This window comes from Panicum hallii, chromosome 3, assembly GCF_002211085.1.
Source record: "Panicum hallii strain FIL2 chromosome 3, PHallii_v3.1, whole genome shotgun sequence".
Lineage (NCBI taxonomy): Eukaryota > Viridiplantae > Streptophyta > Magnoliopsida > Poales > Poaceae > Panicum > Panicum hallii.
The window spans coordinates 34,819,859-34,832,745 of record NC_038044.1 but is presented as its reverse complement, the minus strand read 5'-3'; the positions used below and the strand labels follow the sequence as shown (position 1 = coordinate 34,832,745).

General features: G+C 42.5%; 3 protein-coding genes across 3 annotated transcripts; 2 read left to right on the top strand and 1 right to left on the bottom strand.

The window, feature by feature from the left end:
* Nucleotides 1-678, top strand: LOC112885405. The gene is made up of 3 exons (XM_025951033.1): nt 1-84; nt 140-257; nt 482-678. The coding sequence occupies exons 1-3, from the start codon at nt 76-78 to the stop codon at nt 676-678; spliced, it is 324 nt and encodes a 107-aa protein (XP_025806818.1). The 5' UTR covers nt 1-75.
* Nucleotides 679-1,395: 717 nt separating this feature from the next.
* LOC112884053 (probable solanesyl-diphosphate synthase 3, chloroplastic) lies at nt 1,396-5,508 on the top strand. The gene is made up of 6 exons (XM_025949366.1): nt 1,396-1,726; nt 1,829-1,959; nt 3,483-3,610; nt 3,701-3,804; nt 4,297-4,424; nt 4,505-5,508. Exons 1-6 carry the CDS (start codon nt 1,546-1,548, stop codon nt 5,051-5,053), a joined length of 1,221 nt encoding a protein of 406 aa, XP_025805151.1. The 5' UTR covers nt 1,396-1,545; the 3' UTR covers nt 5,054-5,508.
* A 129-nt stretch (nt 5,509-5,637) lies between these two features.
* LOC112884052 (WEB family protein At5g55860) lies at nt 5,638-10,452 on the bottom strand. Its single transcript, XM_025949365.1, has 3 exons — nt 10,268-10,452; nt 9,319-9,519; nt 5,638-7,652 (listed from the first exon to the last, which is right to left on the bottom strand). Exons 2-3 carry the CDS (start codon nt 9,499-9,501, stop codon nt 5,880-5,882), a joined length of 1,956 nt encoding a protein of 651 aa, XP_025805150.1. The 5' UTR covers nt 9,502-9,519; nt 10,268-10,452; the 3' UTR covers nt 5,638-5,879.
* Nucleotides 10,453-12,887: the final 2,435 nt, after the last annotated feature.

Genomic DNA, 12,887 nt, shown 5'->3' with positions numbered 1-12,887 from the left:
CAGTATAACTTATGCTCACAGCCTTCCTGGATACGTGAACTATCAGGGCCAACTCAAGGTAGGGCATAAGTGATCATGGGAAAGGTATTCTCTCTTCAAGCATCTGATTATTTTGTGCAGTGCAATATTTCTGTAGCAGGAACAGTGCAAGGTTGATTGTTCAAAGACTTATGTTTTGAAGTTTGACATGCACTGCCAATGCAATGGTTGTATCAAGAAGATCAATGATGGGGTAAAGGAAATTAGCCTTTCAGAAGGTACGCAAATTCTTCTTTCCTTTTGTATCTGACCTACTTGGCTGCCAAAAAAGTGTTTGCCCTTTTGATTTCTTACTTAATATGTAGTTCAGGCTGAACGTAAAATCTGCTGTAGTTTCATCAAAATGAATAAAAAAACAACAACAACGACATGGTGCATGTCTTTTGTAGGACTGGATGTTAAGTTACTTGAATTTATCCCTTCATTTAACCCTGTGCTGTAGGGGTGGAGAGGGCTGATCTTTTAATAGAGACAGGAGAGGTGAAAGTGTCTGGGAGAATGGACCCGGAGAAGCTCCGTTCTCTGTTGCATGCAGTGACAAAGAAGTGTGTGGAAATAGTTACTCAAATCACCCTATCTGATTCTGTGACGATATATTTTATGATTGTGTCTATGGATGGCTATTTTTATATTAATTAACTTTTATTTGTAATTCTGATGTATTTCATGATTGTGCTTATGGATGGCTATTTTTATATTAATTAACTGTTATTTGTTCTGTAAAACTGTTATTTGTAATTCTGGAAAATTATGGAAAATACAGCTGTTTTTAGCAGGCGTCCAGTATTTTCGTCGGCCACGTGGCCGACGAAAATACTGGAGCGTATCCAGTATTTTCGTCGGCTAGCTTAGCCGACGAAACTAACTACATTATTTTCGTCGGCCAGCGCAACCGATGAAAATATGATGTATTTTCGTCGGCTTATATGGCCGACGAAAATAGATATATTTTCGTCGGTTGCCGACGAAAATACGTTTATTTTCGTCGATTTTATTCCGTCGGCCTAATTTCGTCGGCTGACCGACGAAAATAGCTATTTTCGATGGCTTTCGGGTTATTTTCTTCGGTTTCTAACCGATGAAATTACACTATTTTCTTGTACTGCAAGTTTTAATGACTAGAAAGTGGAAAATATATAACTTCACATATCTATTTTTTTATAGGCATAACTTCACATTTCCACTGCTCGCGTCCAGTTCGAACTCACACAAGAGTCCTTCCCGTCCACGCAGGCAGCCTTTACACCGCCAGCTTACTGCGCCGACGTGGCCGGATCCACGGCTCAGGTTGCCCCTATCCCTTGGGCGCCGATAAGGGGCGAGCGGACCATACAAAGCCACGGCCGCCAGCTCGGCCACGCCGCCAGGCACGCACCCACAGGTCCCGCGCCCGCCACCCGCCTGTGGTCGCCTGCCGCGTCGCGTGTCATCAGAAGCTCCCAAGAAGTGCAAAAGCGCCCGTGGCTGCGCATTGCTGTCGCCACTCTCCACCGGCACCCAAGCAGTATGGCGGCGCCGTCGTCCTCCCTCGCCTCCTCCTCCCACCTCTCCCGCCACGCCACGGCCGCGGCCGGCCCGTGCTCCACCCGCCGCCAACAGCGCATCCGGTGCAGCTGGGCAGGCGGCAGGGCGGCGTCCAGGCGGCGCGCTCCAGGTGTTTGCTTCGTGGTCTCACCCAGCCAGCCAGGTCCGTGTCTGTGGATTCTGGTGCCACTAAGCTGCGTCCTGTCAGCAGGGCACTGGCGTTGGATTATTCGTGCTGAGTTTCGGTTTGTATATGTCTGTGCAGGTCTTGCTGCGATCGACGTGCCGGCGGCGACCATTCCTAACACGGCGACCATCTCCGAGCGTACTTCGGTGTCCTCGCTTTTGGAGGTCGTCTCGGAAGATTTGCTGAAGCTTAACAACAATCTCAAATCAGTGAGTTTCTTGCTGTTCTATTGTCACATGCACCCTTTTTGTTATGTTCACTCCAAATGCTCAGGAAAGATTGCGTTTATGATTCTTCTTGTTTTAGTGCATTTGTAGTAAAGCTGACAGTTGAAACGATATAGGCCTGTCATGGAATACTGGCTTTGAAATAATTTTAATTAGTGCTTGCGGCTGCATTCGGAGTTAAATTTGAGCATGTCTTGCCTACAAATCAGTTCCAAAGGATCCTATCAATGTTACTTTCCATTCTACTACTGGTCGTTGCATCCTACATTGCCTTAGTTCTGCTAAGTTCCTCAAATCAAGTACTATCTCCATTTCTCTTTAATAAGGTGCATTAGGATTTTGAGTAGTCTTTAGACGTGTACTTTGACCATCAGTGTCTCTTACGATATATCATCGATGGCTATAGATTCATTATCTTATTAAAAGTTTTGTGAAATACGAATCTAGATATAACTTTCATGCATTAAATATGGATATAATAATTTGACTAGATGTGTGTCAAAGTTTATATATTTTCACCTTTCCAAATCCTAATACACCAATGAAAGGAAATTGAAGGAGTTTAATTTCAACAATGATTTCGAACAGAAGTATTAACTACTACACCGGGAAAGGAAAATGTTGTGGGATGATGGACCCTGGTGTTGAGAAATGAGAACATTCTGCAAGTTTTCGACAATAAAGTAGAGAATCAGTGGGAGGAACCATGTATATTTGATTTTTTTTTTGAGAGGTTACGGATTTGAGATCATGCTGGGGTGAACATAAACTATGCTAAATGGGGGCGCGGCTCACCTTGTTCTGAAAATTATGCATTGGGTCTTTATGCTACATGATACCACTTTGTAATTTCTACCATTCCTAGCGGCAGAGTGCTTCTAGGAGGGTCTGAGTGTACCCATGCCTCCACTGTCACAACTGTCTGCACTGGCGCCACAACATGGATGTCCCCCTTTGTAGATTCTGGATGTATTGGTGTCTTCCAATGGGGGCAACAAAGAGGGGTCTCTAAGCACTTGGGAGTCATGATGTGAAGTTAAGATAAGGAGGCATAAACTATATGCTATAATATAGTTATGGTACATGACTTGTGCAAACTTTTGTAACAATTGAGGTGGTACTCCAGGAAAATATGCAAACAAGCTCCAAAAGGACATAGACATTATTTCCTTCGCACCAGTCAGCACCTGTTATCCTGGACTCTACTGCAAAGTGCACGGGAATCCATTATCTAAATGACTAAAGGCAGCAAGGGCTACTTAATGGTGTCCCTTTTGAAACCATCCCATCTTTTTTCATGCATTGACTCCATATTTTGATGAATGCTGGGTTGTTGGAGATTAACAGATAAAGCAAATTGCTTTAAATAGTTAGTTTCTTCTTGTAGTTGGCGTTTTTTCATCCAAATTTCTTCCACTGCATCACTATTTTTATAAGGCAAGACATTTGACATTGTCAAATTGGGATCCTAGCCGCCATAATAACACCTAACATGACTTTAATAGCTTGTTGGTGCAGAAAATCCAGTTTTGGTTTCTGCGGCTGAACAAATTTTTGGTGCCGGTGGGAAGAGATTAAGACCAGCATTAGTTTTTCTGGTGTCGAGAGCAACTGCTGAATTAGCTGGTTTGTCGTAAGTCCTCTTTGTTTTTGTTTCAACCCTACCGTTTTTAAGGGGATGTTTTGAAATTATTATCTGAGACTTTATTTTTCTTGAATCCAGGGAGCTAACTACAGAACATCAACGCTTGGCAGAGATTATAGAGATGATTCACACTGCAAGTTTAATACATGATGATGTCATAGATGATAGTGGGATGCGAAGAGGTACATGTTATGTTATGTCCAAATATGTCAGCAATATTGTGAATAAAATTGCTCTTCATTTTCTTTTCAGTTTATACATGCATTTGCTTCGACTGATCTTTTTTCTTGGAAACATTCGAATATTAGTGGGAGGATTAATTGGGGAATTATGATTCCTTTTGGGAGTTCAACTGTTACTACATTTTTCTTTCGCATTCCTATAAGGTGATTGTAATAAAACAAAACCATCATAGAAAATTGCAGTCTTCATGTTATCATTTACATTTTGTTTGAAATTTTAGCAAGGAATTATTTTCATTGACTTCAGAAAGGTTTTGAACACTAAAGCGGGTCCTAGGTCATAAACCTAGGTTTGCAAGAGGACAAACAACCTTCCGACCACATTGGCAGCCTAATATTTATTTCCAATGTTACACCTATCTTGTTCATTAGGGCAGTAGAGCCCAAGTTTCAATTGACCAAAAGTTTAATGTAAACTTGATTCTTTTTCAGGGAAGGAAACTATTCATCAGCTATATGGTACACGGGTCGCTGTACTTGCTGGTGATTTTATGTTTGCGCAATCTTCTTGGTTCCTTGCAAATCTAGAAAACATTGAAGTTATAAAGCTGATCAGTCAGGTAATGGAGGACTTGAGAGCACTTTCATACCTTGTTTACGACTGGAATTGATTTTATTTCCGTACATTGTGCTGTAACAGGTAATCAAGGACTTCGCAAGTGGTGAGATAAAACAAGCGTCCACTCTGTTTGACTGTGACATCACCCTTGACGATTACCTTCTCAAGAGCTACTACAAAACTGCATCTCTGATAGCAGCAAGCACAAGGTCAGCCGCCATATTCAGTGGCGTCAGCACCGCAATTTGTGAACAAATGTATGAATATGGCAGGAATCTTGGGCTCTCCTTCCAGGTAGTCGATGACATCCTGGACTTCACCCAATCAGCTGAGCAACTTGGCAAACCAGCAGGAAGTGACTTGGCAAAGGGTAACCTGACGGCTCCTGTCATCTTCGCTTTGCAAGATGAACCAGAGCTGAGGGCGATTATCGATTCTGAGTTCAGTGAGACGGATTCATTAGCTGCTGCAATAGACCTTGTTAATAGAAGTGGTGGAATAAGGAGGGCACATGAGCTTGCAAGAGAGAAGGGTGACTTGGCCATCCAAAATCTGCAGTGCCTTCCGAGAAGCGACTTCCGAAGTACCCTTGAGAAGATGGTGAAATATAATCTTGAAAGGATTGAGTAGATGGATTTACTTTAATGCTCCATCAACTACAGATCTCCTTTGCATGGGTTTGAAGTAGCTCCTATATAAACCCATCTTTTCGACCCATTTTTGGTGGATATGATTTTCACAGGAAACTTGGAGGAAATGCACTATAACATACGTTTTCTGGGGAACCCTTGTGAAGCAGGCCATTACTTTTGTTGATCCTGTCAGCTGATTTATGCAGGATCCTCAGAAAAGCAAGGACTTCACCACATACCCCGACCCCCAATACCTTGTGCCTACATTTTATCTGAATGTGAGCTTACTTTGCAGCTCCTGTAAATAAAAGAAGCGTAAAGTAACTTAGCATTCTTTTATTTTGCAATTTGCGCATGCTCAGAAGCAACAAATTATGCGCTATACTTGTACGGACTCCTGACTGGCTGACAGCCTGACACTTTGAATAACAGTTGTGCACTCACTGGGATGTATATTTCAACATATATGATGGCCAATTGGGCACATACTCCAACATCACTTTCAATATGTAGAAATCACATTTCCTGAATGCAACAATTCACAGCAACTCAACGAGTGTGATACTTCTACTTACACTAGTCTGGAAGGTTGTGAACTAGAACGATTAGGATACTGTGGCTCAAATATAACACTGAGTTACAGAGGTATAATGTACTCATAAGAGGTCCAGCAAATGTTGAAGAAACAGACAGTACATATATAAAATTATGTCAGTAATTTACGGCAAGGCGCAAGCAACTACAAGCATATTATACAGATTGTAGCATCTGACCATGCATTCGAGTTTGGAAATTTCAACTAGCAAACAATAGCTTCAGATAGATTACACGGATTTTTCACCAGGAAGGTATGACGGAGAACTGCTGCCAGCATGGCTCTTCTTCTTGTGGAACATGCTCGTGATGTTTGGCAGCATAAAGCTCTTCCTCAGTAGTGTCCTGGTATTCCTTTGATGGCCCTCGTTCTTCTCAGACGCTTTCCCGGCAGAACCCTGTTGTACAGGTGGAGATGCACCTGCAACTTCTTGTGCTCCTGTGGAAGGCTGCGCCTCTGCAGTTTTCTTCTGCTCCTTCTCGCGCCATCTCTTAAGCTCACCTTCTACAGCCTTTTTGGCTGCCTCTGCCATCTCTGCCCTCTTCAGTGCCTCTTCTGTTGCCAATTCCATGTCCTCCATCTCCTTGCGGGCAGCTTCCAGTTTCTTGATTGCCTCATTCTCACTGGCTCTGACGGCTTCCACTTGAGCCATAGCTGCAGCAACTTTCATCTCACTAAGTTTCTCTGACTCCTCGACCTTTCGGCTTAGAGAATCAAATTCGTCTTTTGAGATTGTGATATTTGCTGCAGACTCTGAAGTTGAGGCTCGTGCAGCACTTGCTCGATCTGAGAGTTCCTTGATCTGATCAAGGGCCCTTGCTTCAGCTGCCTTGGCCTCTTCTGCTTCCTTCAAAGCCAGCTGCAACTTTTGCTCGGCCTCAGCTAATTCAACCCGAGCTTTTTCAGCTTCATCTCTTAGCTCTGCCGCACTCTTCTGCATCATCTCAGCTTCCTGCAGGGCACTCTTTGACTCGGAAGACAGCTGCTGAAGGGCCAACATCAAGTCATCAGAAGCTGACGTTGCTTTGGACTCAGCAGCTACAGCTGCCTCAAGCTCAGACTTGCATTTCTGAAGCTTAACATGTAGATCCCCAACAATCGATTCAGTTTCTGTGTCCTTCTCTCTGAGCTGATTGTGCTCCTGCTTTACAGCTTCTAACTCAACTTTCAGCGATTCGACTAAACCCCGAAGAGAACTTTCCTCCTCTGCTACTTTCTGCAACATTTCCTTAGCATCATCCAACTCTGTGCTGACGACAGCAACAGACTCTAAATCCCGAGCCCGAGCATCTTCTATTTTTTTCTGCATAGATGCAATCTTAGAATTGGTTTGGTCTAACTTCTCTTTGAGACTTTCATAAGCAGCAGGATCAAAATCATTCCTCAAAGATGACAACTTCTTCTGTGTTTCTTCCAAAGCTTGTTTGTATGTGGTCCTAGCAACATCCTTCTCAGCATGGATTTGTGCCTCCTCCTCATGTGCTTGCTGTGTAGCTGCCTTAACGTGCATAAGCGACTCTTGAATTTCTGCAATCTCACTACGAAGTTGATTAGCTTTTTCCTTGTTAGCTTCAGTTGTGTGCAATGATTCCTCTTCCTGCTGAGCAGCAGACAACCTCATATCCAATGAGGTTTCGAAATCTTTCTTGAGCTTTCTAAGCTCCTGTTTTGCTGCATCAAGGTCTGCCAAAGCAACAGCATACTGCTCCCTTGCACTTTCCATTTCCTGCTTCAGAGGACCATCTGTGCCAAGACCTTCATTTGAGCTGCCACCTTCAAGCTGCTTGGTTCGAGTCTTTGCATCCTCTGTTGCTTGAATGGCTAGCTCTTTAGACTTGTTGATTGCATCCAGCTTGGTGATTAGCTCCTCAACAGTTTTTTTAGCTTTCTCAAGCTCAGAGAGGGCCTGTACTCTGGTTGTCTCAGCATTATTCAGCTGTTCCTTGTATTTATTCAACTCTTTCTGGGCCAAGTGCAGCTCCGTCTCCTTAGCTAACACCCTCTGTGACAAATATAATTTCAAAAGTACAAGGTATTAGGGTAATATTTAATATTTAGAGAACCAGGCAACAAAAAGATCAAGTCTACCCATTGAAAGCCTGGAAGATTAGACTATAACACTTGAGGGGCAAAACACAAAGGAGAAATCAGATTGAACAATCCATTTCTAACCATGGAAGTTTAGATGCATGAGAAAACATGTTCTGTTGTAATCTTGAAGTACATCTTCAAAGACAATATATTCGAATTAAGATTAACAAAAACTGTCAAGGGGCAAACAATTAACTCCGAACTGTAGTATTAGATAAACTGCCATGGTTAAAAGATGGTGGAGTGAGAAAATTTGTGGTCCTCTAATTGGTTAACAATCAAGTGATCAACACTGGGCAATGTGATCGATACCTGTCTGTTCATTAAATGTTAAACTACATGTACACATAGCTTCCTTAAAGTCACCAGATTTGAGAAAAATTTCAGCATCTATTTATAACTGATGTTCCCTGTCATATTGTCCATTTAAAAACAAGAAAAATAACTCACAAATCAACTTAATTTTAAAACAAAGTTCTCAGTTAAAATAATTACATAAATTGCAACCTTATTTATCCAAGAATCCAACTATTGTTATTTACTAGCTATAGTATGGCTTCATATAAGCACTTGAGGTTCACTAAAGAAGTCCTGAAGAAAAAGGAAAAGGGATATGCTGTGATCAACTGCGCCAACTGTGCAACATGCCAACATTCCCATATGAACTAAATTATTAATATAGTCAAGATAAATAATCAATCAAAAGTTGTGCATTGCAAAATGAGTGCAAGACAATATTCTTTCCACAAGAAGGCCTATTTATATCAAATGGATGGTTAAAAAGAATATATGCAGGCAAACTGAAAGTTATATTACTGATAGGAATATATATATATATATATACAAACTTTAAAAAAGGGCTATAAGGTGAAAAGCTCTTAACTCTTTAAATAGACAAAATAAAGAGATGCATTGCCATCCTCAGGAGTAAACAATGCCATCATTATAGTTGAGCAGAAGAGATTTTCCAAATAGAAATAAAAAGCTGACATGTGGACATGTTATGGATGGGTAACGTCAAATTTTCCCAAATGTCGTCTGGACGTTACCCATGGAAATTTTGGAAATTTCCCAAATGTCAAAATTTAGTAGGTTTAATTTCCCATTACATGAAAACAAAATCTAGTAGGTTTAATTTTCCATTACATGGAAACAACATTTAAAACATTAAGAATGATTTTCAACAATGGGGCAGAATTTCATTTCCATAGAAGAAAAGCCAATAGTGTCAAGCAAACAGTGTATCATAAGTAATAGGACATGAATGGAGACAAACATGAAAATTAGCATCTGATCCTTCTTGGGTCAAACAAGACCAACAATATCTATGTTAGACGTATATTCCCTTGGAGGGAGTCAGAGACTACCTAATCAGAAAATTTCCTGATGTAAATTTTGAATCCAGTACTTTTGGCGTCAAAGAAGGCTTAAGAACTATAAGACTGTTTTCTTTAACGTTGTAAGTAAGTCGAAGTTCAGATCAAGCATCCCCCACGTTATGTAAAACTACGCATGCACAAACATATGTGTAGCTATGTTCAGTATTTAATAATCAAAGATTACTTAAAAGTTACTACCTCTGCTTGAGGAGCCTTGGGCTTTCTCGCAGCTGATTTGTCAGATGAGAACTTGACTTCACCAAATAAACTAACAGCAGCTTTAACAGATTCAAAAGGAGCCCTTGTATCTATTTCACCAATCTCCCCTTTGTCTGCATCAGCTGGCGGTGGACGAGCTTTTGTACCCATATTTGCCTTCATTTAAATACTGTATGCAAACTGCAACAGGAAAACAAATCAAGTTAAAGAAAGATGGCAGGAAAGTTATGGGTGTAAAGCAAGTCAAAAGTGAACATGATAAATCAGACCGAAGAAAACTCTAGGTGGTTCTAATATGTCACAAAAATGATATAAGGCTTCTCAGCCTTTCAAAAAAAATGCATGTTTTGGTTATTCGAGTCATAGCACTGGGAATTAGTTGCGTGCAATATCACAGTTTACTAACATTCAAATATGTGAAAGATAATAGTGAATCCTGGGTGAGGCCCATCCATGAGACATTTGAGTCCCAAAACAGCCATCAGATGTGGGGGGAAGGCAGCTCCCTAACTTTTTGTTCTTCCCCACCCCTATGAATTCTAGGAACAAGATTGTAGAAGCGGATTTTTATGTATCAACAGTAAAGGGTTTGATCATCTCGCATTCTCCATCGAAAGAAGCTCGCGAATCATCAAGGGCTTCAACAATACTACCAGTGTGCAGAATGCACAAGCCCAGCCGCATCCCCTCGGCATCACGCTTGGCATCACATAGTCGTTCTGGGGAATGGAGAGGTTCGGTTGAACCGCCCTGATAAGAAACCAAATTGGCATTTGCAATAATCCACCACGCAGCGAACAAATCCGCGACGAAACCGGATGGATCGGGGCGTCATCGCATAAGCAAACATTCGGATTCTAGGCCTCACGACAAAGGAACGGTTCTACAGACTTAGATGGGAAAAAATTAGCAATTTAGGGCTTCTTACCAGCACAAACGAGGACGAAATCAGCACGCAGGGCCGAGGGGTTGACGGGAACGACGACCACCACCTACCAATGGAGAGAAATGCAGCCGCCGTGGGAGGATGGCTAAATCCGGGTGGGGGCTCGTGGTGCCGTGTTCGTCGGGGAGGAGGGGCGCGGCGCCCGGGGGGGGGGTGGGTGGGGCGCGGGGCGGAGGCAAAAAAGTTTGGGGAGCCGGCCGGAGGCGAAGAGGAGGAAATGGTGGTAGGACCGACCGGGTGCGTGCGAGGGTGGCTCGCTCGGCGCGAGGGGTGGGGTGGGGAGCACGATCTGGAATGCGGGCCCGGGACATGCCGTGCGTGCATCCTAAAGAGCACAACAACCGTTAAACTGCAGCGGTCTATATTAGTCCAGGTAAATAAGCTGATATAACTATTATTAAATATGGAAAAAATATTACTGTCTATTATCTCATTTACTATTCTGGTCCGTGCTTCCATACAAAACAACACCAACTAGAGTATATATTAAATATCATACAGATAACCCATTGTGAATATGTCTATTTAGCTGTCTACGTGTGTCAAATAGACAGCTTTTTAGTCCTAATAAAGACCGTTTATTATAAATTTTGGCGAGCTACACACTTGCAAGACTTTAGAGTTTACTTTTTTAATTGAAGTGAGCTTTTTTAGTTAATATAATTGAATACTTGAATTTGCTCATTAGAAAAATGGACGCTAAAATTGGATTGCATCATAGATAGGGAATGACCCTAGACCTTGTGTCGTATTCTCTACACATTATAGTATTATGATAAATTTAAAGTTTATCACATATATATAATTTATTCTGAAAATGGATACTTCAAACTTTATAGATAATCAATCAGGAATTGCGTACATCTGTAACTCAACAACATCTTCAAAATACTCCACAACAATTTTTTAGTCACACTTATAAAACTTAAGGTAGGGGATGGTAATTGTATGTACACTCATGGTTGTCACTCCGCAAGTATGAGTAGGTGAATTGATATGAACGGCTAACACAAGAAAAAGCTAACTTGATTGCGATAAGCAATTTTAGTTGGACATATTTTATTTATACATGATTACTAAGGTATAATTGTGTATAATCCCACATTAACAAAAAGATATGCTAGAAACATAGATCATAAGCACATAGCATAATTAGAAATCATAATTTAATTCATCTACAAGTTTAATTATCATGAGAGTGTTCAGGATGTTATTAAGTGCGAGCACGACTAACATATTAGGTTTACACTCCTGTAGAGATCGTGCACTTTATCAACAAGTCAACTCTTCCATGTTACCCTGTAGCTAGCCTCTTAGACACGCTAAGAGTGGCTAGAGATACACTTTAAGACCTTTATAAAATTAATAAGGGATAGTCCACTAAGATTTTGAGTCAAAGCAAAGCATAAAAGTATAAAACCTCCTTAAAGAATCTAGTAGCAAAGCTTATTACCTAAGAGGACTAGACTATACCTTGCCAATACCTCCTCTCTTGGTATTTTAATATGACTATCACAAATTAGAGTTTCTAATTAATTAGCAAAGATTAGAGCTGATTAGTTTTTTGTGGTTGTATTATTTTCCTAGATGGTGTAACACCCTTATTTTCAAATTAGGAACCTAAATAAATTTTGCTAGATTCTTTTCAGGTTCCATAAGGTTTTATTCAAATTATTTTGATTTTAGAGCATTTGTCGTGAATTAACAGTAATTTACTTGACCATAAAAAGAAATATAAGAAAATATAGATCTTGTGCATTTTATGCCGCACTGCATTGTGTTATTGCTTGTTTTATTGCTTGTCTTCCATTTTGAATTTAAATTTCAAATTCAAATTCAAATGCAATTGGATGCATTTCTTTTTCTCCCTCTCTTTCTCTTTTAGCCCGGCCCATTTCCTTCTCTTCCACCCCTTTCTTTTTCTTCCTCCCGCAAGGCCCAGCCAGCCGGCCTTTCTTTTTTTTCACCACGCAGCCCAGCCCAGCCGGCCTTTTTCTTCCCCGCCCCCCTGCGCGGCCCAGCGGCATAGTCCGCCCCCTCTCTCCTCTCCCTTCCTCTCTCTCACTGCCAGGCGAGCCCCGCCCATCGGGGTCATTCCCGACCTCGAGCCAGACTCGGGCTCGATCCTGAGTCCGGCTGCGGCATGCTGCGTCCGCCCGCGCAGCGCCCCGGGCCCGCCCGTCGAGGCCCCCTCGGTCGCCCTATAAAGCCGCCGCCCCGCGCCCTCGGTCCCCTTAACCCGCAACAGGTGCCCTCACCTCGCAAACCCTAGCCGCGCAAGCCCGCCGCCGCACCTCGGCCGCCCGACGCGCCGCTTCCCGCCGTCGAGCAAGTGCCCCAGGAGCTCCGCGTTGCGGTAAGGAGCATCGCCAGCCCCTTTTTGTCCCTCTTCCCTGCCTTCCCGCACGCGCGATTCCTCGCCGAAGCTCCGCAGCCATGCGCCCCTCTCCGGCCCCCATCTCGTCAAGCCAAGCCCCTAGATGCATTCCGCGTAGCGCCCGCATTCTTCCTATGCAGCCTGCGCGTGAAACTGAGCCTGGACGGCAGTTTACGGCCAAGTCTGGCGAGTCCGCCGCCGCCTGCCGCCATAAGCTGTCGCCGC